At 48.4% G+C, this 20,324-nt stretch overlaps 1 protein-coding gene across 8 annotated transcripts in view; it reads right to left on the bottom strand.

Annotated features, from left to right (window-relative positions):
* Positions 1-2,147: 2,147 nt before the first annotated feature.
* Positions 2,148-20,324, bottom strand: part of Nvy (CBFA2/RUNX1 partner transcriptional co-repressor nervy) — a 172,362-nt gene continuing 154,185 nt past the window's right edge. For 7 of the 8 annotated variants that reach the window (XM_077681887.1, XM_077681843.1, XM_077681855.1 and 4 more), the window contains 6 exons: positions 20,139-20,323; positions 19,393-19,667; positions 16,034-16,098; positions 12,492-12,711; positions 10,487-10,677; positions 2,148-10,118 (listed from right to left, as the gene is read on the bottom strand). In XM_077681887.1, coding sequence (XP_077538013.1) covers positions 9,900-10,118; positions 10,487-10,677; positions 12,492-12,711; positions 16,034-16,098; positions 19,393-19,667; positions 20,139-20,323 — 1,155 coding nt within the window. In that variant the 3' untranslated portion in view covers positions 2,148-9,899. The remainder of the gene's footprint in view (positions 10,119-10,486; positions 10,678-12,491; positions 12,712-16,033; positions 16,099-19,392; positions 19,668-20,138; position 20,324) is intronic. The other variant, XM_077681849.1, reaches the window with a different exon arrangement.

Genomic DNA, 20,324 nt, shown 5'->3' with positions numbered 1-20,324 from the left:
TCCTTTCCCGCACACGTTCCAAGAAGGCACCACATTCAGAGGTTTCGGACCTTGGTTGCTCCGGCCTGTCCCAAGCCTGGCACGACTCTCTAATAAAAGCCATGTTTCTCTACGGAAATATTTCCCCTTAAATATTAATTGTGCAAGCTGACTTTGCAGAGCTTTCTATGATTACCGCGTAACTAGTCATCAAAAGTTGGTGCCATGAAGTTAGGCCCAATGGTATCCATCCCCCCGGAACCCCTTTTATATAAAGATCTGTTCATCCCAATATTGAACTCAAAACAAGCTTTCCCCTTTCATGTTAACTGTACGAGAAAATACTGCCCAATAAACAACTTTAGAGTAATTAGTCATGAAGTAATGCCATGTCCTGAAATACTGGACTTGGAGATACCTGTGAACGAATATCAGAAAACCTATCTAATATATCGTTTCTCTCTGTACTTGAGAATATTTATTTATTTATTCACTTTATTATTTAAAATGTAAATGTCAACGGATTTAGAGAAAGATGTGGGTGAACGTGATCAATTCACTCGACCAAAAGGTGTCTCCAGTCCTTGCTCACGCTAGGGGTGAATGCATTGCCATAAAGTTACCCTCCGGTGTGGCTCGAGTAGCTCAGACGTTCGGCTGCTGAGCGGCGGCCTTTTTTTGTTATGGAGGCCAAAAACACAAACACCCAGACGCGAGATTTAGGTGCACGTTAAAATTCAAAGCTGGTCGTCTAAATTATGTCGTCGTCCTCCACTACGGCGCACCTGGTAGCCCAGGTGTAGCTTCGGATAGTTCTGAAAGCCCCCCAAAACTTGAACTTGTATTGCTATAAAGATTAGTATGAGTAGGCGGCACACCAACTTCGAAACCATGGTGAAAGCGTGGTGATATGTATAACCGCTGAGGAATAAGCTGTTCTCTGAAAAAGGGCTGTAGTGGTCGATTTTATGAAAAAGCCAAAGACGCATCATCTGCGGTGGGAAGAAAGCTTTGGAAAGGTAAGGACTGTTTCATTGAAGTAACGCTAGGGCACCTGGAGTACCTGCATAAGGTCTGCTGAGCACGAGGTCGCGGGTTCGATTCCCGGCCGCGGCGGCCGCTTTTCTGATGGAGATGAAAAGCAAAAACACCCGTGTGTACGAGATTTCGGTGTGCACGAGATTTCGGGTATTCTAGTTTGTAGCCAACATTACTAGAATTTGGTAGCGAAATAAAGTTTTGTAAAGAGTAATTAAAGTTACGAATACTAAAATGAAAAATTTCGTCGCAAATACCCCAGCATGCGGTTGGCTTTGCTACAAACCTTATCAACATGCCGGTGCCAGGGAATGTTGCTGGTGATGATGAATCAAAAGTACTTATATGGTGAAACAATGGAAGAATGGCGACTATTGAAGTAATAGTACAAGTAATAGTACCTGAGGTAACAGTAACGGCACAAGTGTTGTAAAATATAATAAAAACACGGGACCATCACTTTAAGCATCGCCATTGGGGGCGAAGGACACAAGGCCTTCCCTTGTGAGCCTTCAAGGTAGTCCTCAATAGAAGAACCGCTTGCAGGCTTGCAGTAGTTGGCGGGAAGCTACTACTGTAGAAAAAAATGTTTACATTCCCGAAACATAGTTCGAAATGTTTTTGAAGGCAACTGTACACTCCTTGCATATATACTACGTTAAAACAACCTCACAGCTATTCCGGCCACCCTAATTAGGCATGTGTCCTGCGCCCCTTGGGCGCGTGCCTCTTGTGCACCGCCTTTTTTGATTCAGTGTTGGATGGGCAGTTTTTTCTAGTTTCTGGTAACTTTTGGGCGTTTAGCTTTTGCGCGCTTAGTTGTAGAAGAACCGAAATATCCGTTGTAGGCTTCTGTCAACGCCAACAGCGATCAATTGATGGAAGCAAGTTGGTCTTTCGTAGGACCTGCCTCCAATTAGCGAGCACTGTCCGTCACGTAGGGAGTACCAGCGTCCGTTGCAGTGGTCATCGACGTCGATGACGAGGTCTGATGCATTGAAACTGGACAAGCAAAATCACTTTTCTCTCACAGATACCTTGGTTATAGCTGCATCTAACAACGAGGATACACGTTGTATAATCTGACCGCAAGAGATGCCAGAGGAAGAAACTCGAGGCCACAAGTTGGCGAGGGCACAATAGAAGCGTTTATTCAATTAAATTAAAGTGTCACATGTAATACGGCTTCAACAACACGGTTCCATGCCGTCTTTGAAGTTGCTGTCGCCACCGCGGCAGGGTAACATACGTATGCCGTATTTTACACACAATAATCGCCATGGAACCAATGCGTTTCACGGAAGGTGACTCGATGTGATACAGACTGCTCTGTTACTCGTGTATGTGCATACTTTGTACGCGAATGATTCTATCAAGCAATTGACAGCGTGAATTGGCGCAACTCTAACACAAGTGGCGAACACGTAGAAAATAAAGGCAGACATATCGATACAGCACCCAGAGACACGCTCGAGGAGGTAGACGGTGAACGAGATGAAGAACACAATGTACAAGGGTGCGCCGCGCTCACGCGACGCCCCGGGACTTGCAATGTGGCACTGTGATTCACGGACTCGGAGAACGTTCTGGCCATGATGTACTTGGGGGGGAAATACGCCACGAAGCACTTTGAAGGCTGTTCTCCGTGTTTTTTGGCGTTACACGAGTCAACTCTGGCCGCAACTCCGTGCGGACGCGGGAGCAGATGGACAGTACATTCACGACACAAGGTACAACAAAGGTACGAAACAACTGAAATGCACAGACCACAATATGGGAGAAGAATTCACGTAAAAAGCGAGCGAAGTTTTTTGGTCGGTTGGCTAAAGTAACAAGAATTAGATTATAACGAGAAATCAAATCGTCGCCAGTTACGGTTGGAGCCAGGGACTGGAGTGTAAACAAACCCGATTACATTCGCCAAAACACCGATCTAGACGACTGGATTTGAAGGGCACGCTACTTCTGAGGTAAAAAAAAAACAGCGAGATTCTGGCGGCAGTGTATTTTTTAACAGTGCCATAAGCATGCGAACACTCCTGCACAAGCGCTGTTGTTTTTTATTCCTTAGCCCCCACACTGATACATTCAAGATCTCATTTAAAAAAAAAAAGTGACAGTGTTTTTTTAGCGCCCCGGCAGAACCATGGCGCTTCTGCAGGTCTAACTACCGAGTTACGCCCAGCCTAATGGTTTATAGACTTGTTGCTTCGCCTGTAACGAATTTTACTTCAGCGAGCTGGCATGCCCCACGCGCGTTGGAGTCACTGGCTGCGGTATTGAAAGCAATAAACATACAAAACAGCAAAATAGAGAGCTACGACTGGTTTCTTTAAGCTTTTACAGCGCGTTCATCCATATGTCGATGTCCTTCGCTCCGGTCAATAGAGGCGCTCGTACATGAACCATTAACATGCTTCAACAATATGCGGACGAGTGTGCGAGGACTTTCGGTCATCATCTTTGGAAACGGCAGGATGGGGACAAAGCCAACAGAATTCTCCTGATATTGAAACTATTCAAAATGCGTGCCTTGACTCGCAGCGACATCCTCTGGGGACAAGGGAAAGAAATCCCGGAGCGGAAGAGTAGAGCTAAGGACTTCAGCTGTGGGTTTTGATTGCGGTGCGACCAAACGGGACTAGATACCAGCGTGCACTTGGCCCACTTTGTTCACGCATACGACGGCGAAACGAGATGACTAGGAACGACCTCCGCTGTTCTCAGAACTGGTTCCCAGGCTGACTATCATTATTTTCGCGGTTGAATGCACTCCATCGTGCCAATGATAGCTGTGCTCGTTAGGTGTGGCTAAATGAAATCGGGAGCTAGTAAAGAATGCGCCTCATGCACTTCCTGCCACAGCGTGGGTTCCACGGTCAGTTTTGTCTGAACAAAGAGCATATCCTCCTCTCTCTTATGTACACGTGACTGCTACTGCAAAAACATTTGAATAAGTCACGTCTAACACTGACCAATATACCACCTCCAATCCGACTAGAACATACAGAATGCACCTTAACTAGCATTTAATTAGGCCGGCAATAGTATAAACAATAAGAGGTTCCCATGGGACTCCTCGACTGGGCAACATAACGTAGGCAACTTTATTAGATTTATAGTCATGCCCGCGTTTATATCATATACTTCCGCGCCCTCGACCAACCAGCTGAAGTTACGGAAATTTCTAGGTCGATTCCATGGTGCCAACACGCGGAGCTTGTCCGTCCAAAAACGGCACTTCATTATATAGTGTTTCATACGGTCACCTGGTAGTAAAGAAGCGTAGGCAAAAGTTAAAAATGCCGTCAAGTAAAATCGCTACTTCGATATAAATTGAATTTCGGTGCGAATGGCACGAATTCTTAAATATTCGCGTGCGCCTGCTTCTTCACAACGCATCCCTATAAGCAATCATCCAAGTCATCACACCTAATTGGGCGAAATATTATGTTCAGCATATGATTTGATTTTTAACGTATAGTATGCACTGGTACAGCGAAAATTACACAGTAAAATGAAGCTGTACGCTGGGCCTTGACTCTCGCAGGTCTGTCGGAGATTGGTGCGTGCGTGCATTGTGGCGGCACCGGCGCACGAGAGCTCGAATACAGAGCTGAGTCATGCCCTGGCATAAGCCGGGAATTATGATGGGGCAAGGACGTTAAGGTGACGGTCCGCCAAAGGCGAGTCCCTTGCCCTACCTGGTGGTGCAGGCTTTATCCGCAATGTTTGCTGACTAGTTCCCTCCTAATATTTTGCAGCCAAAGCCAGATTCCTACGGATGAACGTGTAACTCGTGACGCTTTGAATGCGCTTAGTGGGCACTATTTCTAGAAGGACTCGGAACCCATAAAGTGTAAAAAAGAAATTGGGCGATGACGAAAAACATGCAGCTACGGCTTGCTAGAAAAAAGGTACCAAAAAAATCTCAAATAAAAGTGATGTCTTGTGCGCGATCACGGTAGTGTACCGCTGACAGCCGTGCAGCTTGTGTTCGCTTCACGCAAAGTAATGAGACTCTCTGATCCACACACACGCACACACGCAAAAAATAGCATCCAGGGAGCACGTCAACAACTACAGGTAAAAGAGTAGGCATCACGAGATGCGTGCGCGGCGTCAGTTTCTTACATATATATTAGGCATTCCTGTCTTTGACAACATGCGCTTTTTTCCTTAGCCCATTAAATGCTCACAAACGCAGAAGCAAAAACGTGTCAAACGCGCAAGCACAGTTTCGATCGGCGGAGAGAAGGAGCAAGGCAAAAGCGCTCTACACATCGACGCACGTTTGAGCACACTGGGCAGCCGGCGTGCGCCAGCAGGCTGGTAAAGTCTGGGGAACGCCGTCAAGCGAGTCCAGCAGATGTCCTCGCGAGAAGCCGCGATAAACAAGTTCGCGCTCGCAAGGGCGACCGGCGCCCGCGGCGATTAGCTCGCCTGGTGGCACCACATTTCGCACGGTCCTAAGTGTACAGTCAAGTGTAGCAGTGTTCTCTTCCAGGCTTCCCGAGTACGCCCAAAAGGTGCAAAGTCGAAGCGTGCGGAATTTTCACGCTTGCGCGTATATCGCGATCACGGTGCTGCAGACCTAACGGGCATTCTCCCGGCAATTCTGTGCACACGAAGGAGCAAATGATGCGGCTCCCAAAAGCTTCAGGACCTCGCGCACAGAAGTGGCCATTCCTGCCTGTCGCGTACGGTCGTCCTCACGGTCGCTGCATCGCGGACTCGAGGACTCGCCGATGGCTGTGTGGACCAGCTTGCTACTCGTATATCATACGTTCTTCTCAACAGGCAGCTCTGGAAACAGCTCTCTCGGGACTGGCAAACACTGTGCACCCGTTCTTGTTTTACCAGTGGTACACCGGACAGTTCATTGCACACTACCGGTAATACACAGACGCATCCAAGCATTGGCTCACGTGACCAACTCCTTCTCGAGCACCACACACAAAAACACCACTGTACAGCTCTGCACCACGCAGAAAGAACCGCAACACTTACATCTTCAGAAGCTACCGCAAGTTCCTTGTTTCGAAAAGCACGCTTTAGGTGATCAAAATGCAATCGCATTTCGTTTTTATTTAGCCATATTTTGACCTCAAAACGCCTGCGCATTTCGTCAAGAGCGATATTAGCCTCCAAAGCGTAGAAGGAAGTTTTGCATACTGTAAGCAGGATGAGGTCTGCCCCTGCCACCGTTATCGCCTACGACGCCAAGTTTATGGACCAGCCACAAACTAAATTGTTCCGTCTTCAAATGAGCATTATTACTTCGATGAACTGCACGCATGCAGGACGTTAAACTGATGGCTAAGGTGGTGTACCCACCAGAGGTGCACTAATCTCTGACCTGCGAATCTTTCGTTTTTCGGCTGCCAAATTATTGTGACAATTACTCGGCCATTGACAAGAATAATGATGATGGTTTGATTTTATTGGCGCAAGGCCGACATGGGCAAAGAGCGCCAAACAAAGAGCGCCATTGACAAGAATAGCAGACAATCCGACACGAAAGTGAGATCTGTACTGCAGTAATCGCAACTCACACTGTTAGCGCGCGCTTTGAATCAAAAGCCAACTCGTAAGCCGGTCCTCGTGATTCATCTGGTTTAACCCATTGGCTCCACCGATCAGTCATTTCGGTGCGCTGTGGCGAAACAGCCTCACGAAAGTTTTAGAACTGTGCTTCTCATGTACCTCGGTATTTTTTATTCTACTACTCTAGGGACGTTACCCACTGCCCCTACTTTCTCGCAATTGTCGAGACCCTCAGACGGATTATTTTTGCTTATCTGCGACTACTGAAACATGTTTGCAGGTTGTGCGGGTTATGATCTTGTGAGAACATTTAGTGAATGCTGACCACGGCACCGGGCATAAAAACCCGAAGCAATAAAAAAAAAAGAGCCACTGACTAAGGCAGATCCTTTAGAAGATGACGGCCAAGCTGCTGGCAGTTGACGCGACTATTTTTACGTTATATAAGCAGTGCGATGCTTACAGAAGCCGCATGCCAGAAGTATAATGGTCTGTTGCTTAAGTTCTGAGCAACCACGGACTAAAGCAGCTATTCTCAACATGTCTCACCCTTTCTGGCCCCCGAGCATGTGGAGCAGACATTTTCCTCTGGCGGAAAAATGCGCGTCTAGGATGCAGGGAACTTGCGATGCTTCTTAAACATACAATAGAAAAATTTGATATCTGGTGACAACAGGCCAGACAAAACGTTACCGACTAGAATACACACATACGGGAGCAAAGCGTCGATAAAAATCTTTTAGAAGGCAATAGAAAAACAGCCTCGTTTCAGAAGTGAATGGCAAGTGCAGAAGGTGCCTTCCTGATAAAATCGAGAATAAGAAGGTAAAAAATGTTTCATTTTCTTACAAGCTTAACAAGACCGTCTTCGGTGCGTCAGGTGGACATCACCTCGCTGTTCATTTTGAAGTGTTCTGGACTAGATGGCGTGAACGGAAACCTTTTATAAAAACCAGACAGTTGCCAATCTCACATATGCTCACTCCGTGTAAATCGTAGCGATCAGGTAGTATAGATGGTATTGACTAAAAAGTTTAGCAAACAATTCCCTCGCTTGGCAACACTGGAAACAGCCATGCCTGCGCCGACATGGCGCGGCTGGTGCCACTGCGCCCTTACCTCACAAAAAAAAAAAACACCGGCGTGCGTCTTCTGCCCCGTTTCAACCCGATTATCGGTGGTGGTGTCAACATATATGTTATTAATCACACTCACATTGGAGTCGAGGCATTACTTTGCGTTCGGTGGGGGACAGTTTGGAGCATCAAACACACGTCAAGGGCTTATCAGGGACAAGTACCGCGATCTCACGGAGCCCGCCGTAACCAGTGACGGCATACACACACGGTTGCCCGCATGCGAGCCGCACCAGTGAATGCAACCTATACCTGTAACGTTATCTTCGGTATTTGATCTACAAAAGCCTTCTATTTAGCACCTTAAATTTTGAGAGCAGATATTGAACAAAACGGATGTGATGGTAAGAAGAAAATGTTATCACAACGACGACAATCACTTATCTGGTCATGTTATAAGTTCCAACATGGGTACGTTGTCCTAGCGCACTGATTGATTAGAAGCGTGTGGAGAATATCGTATGCTGGGCCAGACCAATTTTCACCACCGCTATCCGCTCCCCCCTTTGTTGCAACGGTCTGAGATAAACTGTTCCCATGGTATCAGGCTTGCCATGGCGGCCCTGCCATGTACTTATGTACTTAAAACCATCGTGCGCTAAATAATAGTTATTTCGGCGTTCCCTCAATGAGCATGATTGTTAGCAATAAGTGTCAATAGATAAAAAGGTACCAAATGAAAAAGTGCAGCGAGCAAATAACGACTCTATGACTGCGGGTGCTATTTGGAAATACGCGAAAAAAGAGGGAAAGGAAGTTGAGGGGACACAATACGAGAAAACGCTAGCAGATCTTTGTGTATTTATAAGATATCAACGAAAGAACGTACACTCAAAATCTCATGAAAGCATCGTTAACAGTCAAGGCTGTGATATGACTAGCTTCAGAGTCACTTCATTGACATACACATCTTCAAACACAGAGACAAGAAAGACGAAGCAAGGACAAGCTCCGCTTGCTTTCCACGCTCACAAATAAGACGTCGCATGTTCATCGGATGCTTCATTTGGCTTATGTATCACTGGGAAGAGCTGAAATATACAGACAGCTAGTTGCCAACTCCCTACTTTGCATAAACATGCACATAAATCACCAGGAACAAAGGTGCGGCCCACGCAGCGGGAATAGGGTCTACATGACGGCTGCGCGTCTTTCACAGAAAGTTCGGCGTGGCCAGAACACTAACATCAGCGGACGGAACGGGCCACGGGCCCGCTCTCCCGTACACCGGCACCACACGGATATACACTTGATAGGGTAGAGATACGCGTCAAGCAGTCGCTGGGCCTGGAAACGACTGGTTCACCTCCGTACCCATGACAACACCGGCACCCCGGACGCCCATTTAAGGCTGTGCCTGACGCTCGGTTACCAAAGCATGGAGGCGCTACACAAGTAGGACTCATGCAGGTGTCCACAGTTTCACTCCTGTGAAGGGTGCTGAGGGGCCAACTAGTTTGACATGGTAAACTACGATTTAATACACAACACACGTCGTATCTGCTTCATAATGGCGTCCCCGTTCTGCGCCATCGCCTCCACTTATTTTTTTTTATTACAACTGCCATACTGTCGGAGTTTAACAAATGAATCTCGATTTAATTCAAATAAGGGAGAGTGACCTCGACATGGCCCAGCGAACTGTCGGAACTGTATTTATATAACTCCAATCCGCCTAGATAAAACGTGAGATTCAGCACATGCTGTGCTCCATTGAAGAGTTTTTGTTGCAATACATTTGCTTGTTTTGGTCAAGCGACAAGTTTATCTGCATTCCTGCGGTAACTGAAATGTCAGCACCTTGTGTGGTTACTTGCGATGCACTGCTGTCGTACAAGCAAGAACGGATAATGCTTTCTTTGTGAGTGAGCAGAAACGATTCCCAACAGTCGGCAGACTAGCAAAGCAACAACAAACATTGTCTATATTGAGGATATATATGAGACATAGCGAACAATAATCGGAGTAGTCCATTTATGTGTGCTGCGGGAAAAGTTTCTCTTTCCTTGCTCCTGCGGCGTTTTTTTCAGCCATGTATAAGTCGAGTTATAACCGCGAACAACCAGTGTCCTTTTCTGGCGCATATTCTGTTCCAGGACGATGAACTAGGCATATGACGTCACCATCCTATAACTGCTGACAGCATCACTCAGTCGGGGACCCCGTTACCACTGCGTCTAGGGGCGGCTGTAGCTGTGGCTAGTGTCGGCCGTCCACCTTGGCCTCGAGCCTCCGGGGTGGAGTTGGGCTGCGCTTGCCGACCGGGCCACCGCTGCTGCTCGGGCTGGAGGACGGCTGACCGCAGACTCGGTGGTGGTTCTCCCAGTCCTTGTGCTGGCAGAAGGCGCCGCAGTAGCGCGCCACGTTGCAGCCGCTGCATGTCTCGTTGGCCTTGCGTCCGCAGTTCCAGCAGTTCTGCTTCATGGGGCGAAAGACAAAACGAAAAGGTTAAAAAAACTGGACGAGCTGCATATATTTTCTTAATGCAACTGTCTCAACATCGGAGTCATGCTCCCCAAAAGCACTCGGAAGTTGTGCTTTTGGGGGGAAATAACTATGTATATACCGCCCAACTGATGCTCGGCCCAGACTATCAGGTTATGGAAAAGAAGCGTTCCAGTTATTCCTACCTCAGTCACCGACTGTGATGGTACTGTGACGGGTCCGCAGAGGTTTCTGGCCCCGTCAAAACAACATCGCCCGCCAAACAATTCGAGCTGCGCCTTCGAGATTACGAAGTTCCGTTGTTCTGTGACAACCGGGAGGAGGGAGCCAGAGCTGCTCACCTCGGTGGAGTCCTCCTGGTGGTTGACGGCGGCCAACGCCTCCTCGGCGGCCTGTCGGCGGGCCTCGCCAAGCAGCCGCTCCATCTTGGTACGCTCAGCGGCCACCAGTTCACTCGCCTTGGACTCGGCCGCGGACACGGCCTTCTGCAACTCGGCCACCGCCTGCCGCTTCACCTCGTTCACCGCTTCCTCTGCGGGGCCCGCCACCAGGTTACTCAGAACGAGTAATCCGCCTTCGGCCAAGACCACAGCACAAGTGCGCGCCACTCGGGAGCGCATTGCCTACCGCATTAAACCTTCCCATGCAATTTCTTATCATGGCGATTCCTCCTCACAAAACTGTGGTGTCTTGGTGTCCAGTTCTTGTATTCACTGACCCCCAAGAAGCCTGAGGCAAGATTGCACTCAACAACCCACAACAAGGCACTGCATTGCTTATCTGCTGAATATTTGCTGACCTAATGATCTGCCGACACTGTTGATTATGTGGACAGTAGGTTGCGCTAAAATGTGAGGTAATGCGCAAGCAAACATGTTCGCCTATGCGCTACGACTCCGGCCTCCAGACATACCTAAAACGGTGCTCCCCCCCCCCCCCCCCCTTCCCCCCCCCCCCTCTCTAGACGCCTCCTGACACAACTGTGGTTGAAGTGTAAGGAAATCCCTCTCCGCATCCCGCTTTTAGTAGGGAACAAACCGTTCTGCTCCGCTAGGCTCACACACAAATTGCCTGAGCGCCTGGCCAAGTGATGGGAGGAATCGGAGTAATGTTTCCCGCACTCGTGCGAGAAACATGGGGACTTGTACCATGTATACATCCTTGAGCTTGGCTAGCCGCGTGGCCACGCGTCTATTCTGAAGAAGGATCCATCTTGTCTAGCTAGGTTGTATAGGTTGACGCCAAGGACGTGGAAATGGCTTACTTTATCGAGCTCAAGTAAGTTCTTCAAAAACAACTCCTGGCACCCTCAAAGGCCCGCCTCCCGCATTTACATTCCTCAGAGCCTCCTCCCACTTACCATCACTCAGCAGGCTATGCGAATGGAACCCTAGCCCTGAAGGAACGTATGACAACTGCCCTGACATGTTCGCACCCCGCTCGGCCCGGCCTGGTGTATTCAGGCGGTTGCGCTGTCATACCAACGTACTGCCGTGGATCGTAAAGATTTTTAATTAATCAATCATTCAATCAACGTACGAAAAAAGTTACGTTTCGCGATGTATCTGTTTGACATTTTACGCGCTTCTACATGAGAAGCATATACTGGCGAATCGCCACAGCTTTTCAGCGTTACTGTCGTCCAGCGAAATTAAGTTTGTGGATTCTGCCTTAAAATTGAAAGCTTTAAGTTGCGCAATTTTTCTGTTATACCAACATCTCTTTAAAAACACGCGCTGCATAGCCTATTTTAACGAAAAAGTAAAGCGTACGCATCTCGTTTGGAGTAACTGTTCTACAAACAGTAATGCTTGCAAATAGGAAATGTGCATAAAATTTAGGACAGTTCGCGCTGAGGATTGTTGCGCTGTGACTGCTTGTTGCCCTCCCACTACGGCAATGAATACGAGCCGTAACTGTTGTTCTAGTGGACATACTATCAAACAAATTACATTCCGGCAATAAGCATCGCGGCTGTTATACATAATACTAATCCAAAATTCCCTTGCGCGAATGCTAAAGTGTAGAAACAAGTGTTTATAGGTAGATTGCAGGGCCATGAATTTAAATTCTCGTTGGCAGTAGCGGTTGCTTATGGAAGCAGAAAACGTCAGTCCCATTACATGGTCACATTTTGGGATGCCATACATCACGGTGCACAAACATGTACGGGCGGTGTTAACGCCTCTGCGCCAGAAATGACACATGTTAGGCGGTAACCAAGCGGTAGCTGCGAGTTTAGAGGAAGAACAGTGTAGGGAAGAAGAAAAATTCTCGTCGGCATGTTGCGCACGTATGGGCCGCAGCGCGGCGTCGATGGAGCCTCTTCCCGCGTGAAGCGCTCACCTGCACGCCGCCGCACCTCGGACACCCGGTCAATCTCGGCGGCCGACTTGTAATGGGCCATGAGGTCCCGTTTCTTGAGGTCGTAGTCGACGTCCATGTGGCGTCGGCTGCCCGTCCACACAGACGCCGGGTAGTCGGGCCGCTCCGACTGGCTACGGTGCTGAAGGATGGCGATGGCGCGCTTCGTCTTCTCCACCATCCCCAGGATGCAGTTCAGCATCTGCAGCAACAATGCAGGCGCTGGCCACACGCGCTACGGCAATATGGCACACAACCAGTGCTTTCCGCTTGCTGGTCAACTCGCGCCATTGGTTGAACAACCAGCAATAGTGCGGACTAGGAATTCTCATGACGCGCATGCCTATATCATTGGAAACAGGAGGGAGTAATCCGATCCTCAAAACAAAAAAGACCCGCTTACCACCCTACGGAAGATAATTGCAGAAACTGGAATGCTGCTAATAAAACCAATGCCTCGGTAGCACAGCGGAAATGAAAGAAGTCATACCGCCAGGTTACACGCAATACAAAAGTACCTTTTAAGGTAAAATGAGGAACGGGCTCTACAAAAATCTCAGACTTAGCAAGGCTCAGGATATCGATGGTTTTCAAATTCAGCCATTCAAATATGTGATCGACCTTCTAGCCCCTGTGTTGGCTTTCATTAATAACCTTTCACTGGGTACTGGGATTTTTCCAAGACAAATGCAGATTGCGAAATATGTTGCCATACATAAAAGTGGAAGCATTTCTGATTTTTCAAATTATAGACCAGTTTCGATCCTTCCAGTATTATCAAAAGGCTTAGAAAAGATCATTTACATCCGAATGAACAATTTCTTATCCAAGCACTCCGTGCTTTCAGAGTGTCAGTTCGGTTTTAGGAAATGCAGATCAGCAGAGACTGCCCTGCTGAAACAAAAAGAAACAACAATTAAGGCATTTGAGGCCAAGCTACTTGCTCTCGGGATATATATAGATTTTTCAAGGGCATTTGATGTAATTTGTCACACAAGTTTGTTGGACAAACGTTTTCATTACGGCATCAGAGGCTCGGTTGCTAGTCTTATACGATCATACTTGGAATACCGCCGTCTTCTCAGACATGCAACCAATCTTGTCTGGTGTACCACACGGCAGTATTTTAGGACCTTTGCTGTTCCTATTATATATTAATGATATCTTTTATAGTTCATTGCCAGGTAACATGATAGCATACGCGGATGATATCACCATGATAGTTTCGGAGAGCACAGAATCAACATTGTCAGTATATGGCAATCAATTTCTCGAATACCTTCGACAGTGGTGCGAAAAAAATTACTTAAAAATAAATACCAACAAGACAAAAGCTGCAATATATCGAGCGAAAAACAAAATTATACGTGATACTATTCAACTGGTGTATGGAAATATAGTTATTGATATTGTTTCAAACATAAAGTCCTTAGGCGTAGTCTTTTCAGAAACTCAGCTGGGGTCTACAAATCAACCAAATACGCAATAAAATGAATAAAATAAACGGTGTAATATGTAAACACAGGTACTCTCTTCCAACGAGAGTGAAGCTAGTTATATACAATGCTTTCTTGCTTCCAGCCATAACATATTGTCATACTGTGTGGGGAACAACAACAAAGAAAAATATTCAAAAGTTCCTTGCAGCACAAAAACGAACAGTTAGACTAATTGTAAATATACCATGGTATGCACACACCGAACGCCACTTCACACAATATCATGTAATTAAAGTTAATACCTTATACGCCTTTAGATTGGTAGTTATGTATAAGAATGCAATATCAAGAAACAATGAATCATTTATTTCCATGCCTCAACTCACACGCCATGCCACTTCTTACAACGTACGCCAGCGCCTGGCGTGGTTCCTGCCTTTTTTCCGTACTAACTATAGACTACAGTCCTTGTGCTATATTTTACCATTGTATCTAAATTGTCTTGAAAGTAATAATATCTGCCTCGAAAAAACTTCAAAGAAAAAATTGTATACGGTTCTTTACCTGTTCGAATCACTGTGAATTATCTTTATGAGACTGCATTAAAATGTTTGTCAAGCAGCAAACTGCGCGAACAGCAAACCCCTCGTGCTGTGTTTTAGAATTTTATTTTGGGTTTTATGCTGTGCCTTTTAAGATATGTGCTATGATTTTTATGCCTGTGTTTATTTTATTTTGTTTGTTCTCGTGCAAGTGTGCTTTGTGATTTTATTTGATCCTTCTGAGCGACTGACATATTACGTAGACGTTAAAATTGTGCTTTGGGCAATGTACGAAGCGATATGTGTATGAACTAAGCTGTCGGGTTGGGCGTATGGGGTCTTCAAGCTGCGTTGTTTGCAGCTTTTTCCCGTGCGTCCTCTCTCTACTGTACCACAGCAAGAGAGAAATAACGTTTCAATTCAATCAGTACTAGCCCACGAGTACCATGAGTAACAGTACCATGGAGGCTTGAACAACCGAGGGAGGGATCACAAAACCACCGCACCATTAACTGTGATGATAATGCACTTCGCATGCAAAAATTTGTGCACACCTATTCGGGGCTTCAAAAATCCAGAGTAGCATATCGTGCATGAAGGCTCGTATCAAACTCTGCCCGTTTTCTTCGCGCATGCAAGCATTCACCATGCACAGGGCGGTGTTGCGCGAATGGCTTCGCAGAGCACCTGCGTCCAGCAGATTTTTAATCTCGTCATTGCTTTTTCTCAATTGCCCCTTTTAAGGATCACGCCAAAGAATGACTGCTTCATTTGAAAGAAAGCCAGCCAACGCAGTAGCGATATGTTCGCTGTGCCTCCTTTGCGGTCGAAAGTGACGCACATGTAGACACGAGTTACGGCAAGGATTGCAGGCAGGTGCAAGAAGAAAAGAACATCCTTGTTAGCGAGTTTGTAGTATTTACTTTGCTGAGCATATGGGGCAGCTAAGCTTCCTGTAAGATGCCGCGACCAACGAGGCTAACGAATATGGACGCATTTATTAGACAGAGCATAGCGGAGAACCGGTACGGTAGATGGCATTATACCGGTTCCACTGTACGTGCACAGAATGGACGAAACCGGTCCTGCGCATGTTCAGGGGCATCTACTGTGTTCCGGGCGCCCTACCATGACCGGTTCTGCACCCTGATAAAACTGTGTATCATCCAGTTCAGACATGTACTAAACATCGCGTATACGACACTTTCGACCAATATATTTGCCATCCATAAGAAGTAGCTGCCACGGCCGGAGATCGAACTACCGTGTCCCCGTAGTGGGCACTGGAAGGCATTGACCACTGAGCTACCATCGTGGGTACCCGCTGCACTTTGAACTGTTCAATCGAACCATCCCCGCCATAAATTTTCTGTCAGCCTGTACCTGAGACATCACGACCTTCAGCTGAGGTAATGCGTACAGGCAGCCACAGCGCACCATAGCTCCTCCGTTCTCTGCATCCATTTTTGAACCTCAAATAGCCGCTCCAGGCTACGAAAGCTTTGACCAAAGCCAGTCCAGCAGAACAACGAGGTGTACGCACCGTGTTGATGTTCTTCCACTCGTCCTCCATGTCCCTCTCCTCGGAATAGTCCCGGTGCAACATGCCTAAAAAAAGAAAACAGTTCTGGTTTACACCCGAGCACAGGGGACAACGCGGACATGGGTTTTCAAACAGTTCGTATAACACCACCGAGGGATCAGAATAGACAAGAAGAATTATGTTGAGGCTGCTCACACACAACAGGGTGCTGATCTTGTAACCTACTTAAGGTAGGGTCCCCTTTCCGAATTATACAGGATACATTCCCGTTTAGAAAGCTTAGCGAGATCGAGACTGTAAAGCTTCAAAATCATGAGAAGAGCACACGGGTAAAATGAAGTGACAGCCGCACCGCGGCTGTTGTTGGCCGTTAAGTTGACAGACTTGAAATGTCAACTTCGCCGCCGACACTGTCCTCTGCTGCTCACATTTATTCATATTATTCATATTCTAGGCCCATTCGCGCCTACCGCTAACCGCAAAACGAACTCGTCTGCGTGCGCCCGTCCTCACGCCCATGTCCGCGTGCTGTCCAGTGATACGCGCCGATGGACCATCCGGCCGACGCTGCCGTGACATTGTCAAACATACCGTCTTTGCATGATTCTAACGCACGCCCTTTTTTGCTAAAATTTCCTTCAGATTTGCGTGCGCGTTACAATCGGGCTCAATGCCGCGGTGGCTAAATGGCTAAGCAATTGTGCTGCTGAACCCAAGGACGCGGGCTTGGTTCCGGGTCGCGGCGGCCGCTTTTCTGATGGAGGCGGAAAGCGAAAACGCCCCTGTGTTCGAGAAGTCGGCCCACGTTAAAGATGCCCAGGTGGTCAAAATTGATCCGGGGCCCTCCACTACGGCGTGCCTCATCGCCTGTGTAGCTTCGGCGCGTCACACCTCATAATCAGTAAAATCGGACTAAAAGCCGAAATCGGCTGTAAAGCTTCCAGCAGAATTGCCATGGACACGAGCTCCTCCCAAAATCCAATTCTACACCTGCGCGGTGTACTCAGGGTGAGGTCATTTTTTTCGAATTTTTCTACGCAAACTTAGCTGCGCGTCCGAATTGGGGCTCGTTAGTATCGTAAAAATATTGTATGTACGAGGTCATCTGACTACTTTTTTCCTTCAATCCCCTTCTATAATTCTCCGCGGCCATACGGCCCTGCAATTTACATATTGAGGCATATGAATAAGAATTTTTAAAAAATCCGCGGGGGCACTTACGTCCTGCCTTCGTGCTTTTTCCGTATTTTGGCTCAAATTGGTTCAATAAGCAGGCTGGTAACACACGCCATAGTTTTCCCAAAAAAAAAACTTTGGGAAAACCTGTGCTCCTGCTCTACTCACGTGCCGTCACATTCACGTGTCACGCGGCCCGCCCTATTCTAACTTTTGTTCCACCACTGCCTATTGCGGATGTAGCGGGGTGGTAACGCACCCGGCTCCTACTCTGGAGACCCGGGTTCAAAGCCCACACGAACTCAATTGTGTTTGCATTTACTGTGTACAGCGGCAGCCATTTTCTGTGCCGGACAACAACAATGACGGTCTTTCGCATAGTGGAGCATTTCTAGCGCGAGGCGTAAACGTTCTAGCGCGAGGCGTAAACGAGTGTCCCGGTCTTTTAGTACCGTGACTACATGAGACGACGATTACAACGCCGACATTAGACGCCGACAGCCCGAGCCCGTTCCGCCTCTGTTTCCTGCAACCCCTTCGTAGAGCATGTGTATACATATTTTTCTTATATGATGAAAAAAATTGGCTCCAATCTACGCTGTGAAGGTGGTTGGAAAGCAAAGCTTTAAACGACACCCACAACAATTCCCCATGCGACGCCACTTGAATTCACACACGTGGATCTACAAAGAGGGAAATCAGAGATTCTGCTAGCCGTTACTTGGAATTCGAGGGGGCGGCGTCCCGAACGCAGCAGCAGCGTCGGCCACGGCCGGGCTAGAGCGGCGGACGCCGCCGCTGTAGCCCGGCCGTGAGTCGGCAGAAAGAAGACGAAGAGGAGCGTCTTTCGAAGGGTGAGACAGCGGAACCTAGCCATCCTGATGTGCTAGCTTGGGGCTACACCACCACGCGACACAAGCGCAGACACCGAAAAAATTCAGCATGTAAGCTTAGTTATTCCCATTTATACCGATTTACACTAGTTAGTTTAGTAAGTTTGAGAATTGCGAGAAAGCTGAGGGAACTTTTATAATCGCTATTTATCAGAACCAGTAGCTACTTTCGCCTTTTGTAATACCTCTTAAAAACACAACCGAATTGGTATTCACCAATTTAGAAAACGAAGTCCCATTCATGGCAAGCAGTGCGCAAAAGGTAGCGTTTCTCTAGCGGACAGATGTGTATCTTTATGTGGTTTGTACATTTTGTTTTCCCGCCCTGCAAACCAATCCTTAACGTATGTTTGCCGTACGACCACTTAATGCCGTCGGGTGCGGGTTACCTTGGAGGTGCTGTCGATCAAGTTAATCAAGCCGTGCGAAGGCAGCGCGCAATGGACGCGAGGCTGCCCCAAAAGAGGCCCAAAACAACCGTCGCTAAAGCAGACGACAACGCCGTACCGCTATAGTGCCTAGAATATACAGCCAGCATATTCTAGGCACATATACCGCCGACGCCGCCGCCGGCGAGCAGCCACTTCCGCGCAGGGAACGCTGGGTATTCGCCGTGCCATCTACAGTGCGCTCCGTAAGTGAAACCTTCCGCCCCCCCTCCCTCCCACCCTACCCACCGCCGCCGCCTCCACCGCGTTGGGAGTTTGTTGTCCCGCATGCCGCGAAAGAACCGTTGACTGGTAGAGCTAGAAAGCTTTGCTTTAAAAGGTGCTCACCGCGCTGATTTTCTGACAATGTGGAAGCTCGCCCAAGTTGGTAATACAGGGTGGATGCGTATAGCGTCTCGAATGACGGGGATATGCAGAAGTGGACGATTACGCCGCTGATCGTTCGACACAGTCCCAAATGCTGCTGCGTTTCTCTCCTTCGCTAGCAAGTCCACGATTTCTCTCAGAGAATTTTGCTTAGTTGCTAGTTTGCATGCGGCTCTCATCATTCGCTTCGGCGTCGATGTCACTCCGCTATCTTCCCATCGCAGTGCGCTCCATCGTTCTCGGTCAATCAACTGTGCTTCCAGTTTTAATTGCACACTGTAATCGGGGGCCGGATTTACGCTCGCTGAGATGCATTCCACGCATAAGACCTTCAACACGGGGCTGCCAGACGTTTTCCTGCGTGGGTTTGTACAGTGCACGGTATGCTGAAACGACTTTCGCCAGTGGTGCCTCGCACAGATGGACGGCACATTTGTCCGCAGCAGAGATAAGGCACACGTTGGGGGCCACGTACCGTAACAGGGCCTGTAGAAGTCCCTGTCGAGCCGGTCGTAGCGGTCGTAGCGGTCCCGGAACAGCGGCCCCGAGGCGTCCTCGAAGCGAAAGGCGGCCGGTGGCGGTGGTGGTGGGTGCGCGGCGTGAGCGCCCACTCCGGGGCTGAGCCGCGCCGCCCCGGGGCTGCTGGACAGCGGCTGGTGGCGCTTGGCCGCCGGAGGTCCGCCTTCTTCCTGGAGGGCCGTAGCTGCCGTGCCGGACGCAGACGCCGCGTGGCCGTTCTCCTTCGGCCGGCTGCGCACAAGCGGCAAGTCAAAACTGCTTTTTTTTTTTTTTTTTTCGTACCCTTTTTTTTTCGTTAAGAAAGCGCAAAATGTCCTTGATTCGTACTTTTTTTTGCATCCAGAGTTTGAAAACGCCATATTAGACTCAAAGAAAGTCAAAATCGTTAATCCTTCCGTGACGTACCCTAAGCTCCAGAAACACTGCGACGACGGTATGCCGGAACCGTACTCCGACCTTACATTGGTCTGCTGCTACTGAATAAAAGACCGCGTGCGGGACACAGCACAGGGCTGCAAGTGTCGACGTGTTGTGCCACGCTTTCCTTGACAACCCGCATTTTACTCTCTTTACCCGCACCTTGTTCGGTGCATATTATGTTGTGGGGAATCTGCGCTTCTTCCGAGCTTCTCAGCTCGATCGCGGCCACCCCCTCCCCCTATCGTGGGCGCCCCAGCAGAACAGAGATGATCCCACACGTACCCGTCGGGGGGCGTCCTCCGCTTGAGGGGGGCGCCTTCTTTGGCGTCCGGCTGAAAGATCTCGAACGGCTCTCCGCCCGGCTGGTCGAGCACGAGCTGCTCGTGCTGGCGCAGGTACTGCGCGGGACTCTGCTTGGCGGCGCGGGCGTAGTGCACCAGCTCTGTCTGTAGCAGCGGCAGGTGCGAC

This window comes from Haemaphysalis longicornis, unplaced genomic scaffold (assembly GCF_048455015.1).
Source record: "Haemaphysalis longicornis isolate Haplotype H1 unplaced genomic scaffold, Haemaphysalis longicornis Haplotype H1 scaffold_1, whole genome shotgun sequence".
In the NCBI taxonomy this organism is placed as follows: Eukaryota; Metazoa; Arthropoda; class Arachnida; order Ixodida; family Ixodidae; genus Haemaphysalis; species Haemaphysalis longicornis.
Note: the sequence above shows the minus strand (reverse complement) of the source record. Positions and strands in the feature narration are given on the sequence as shown.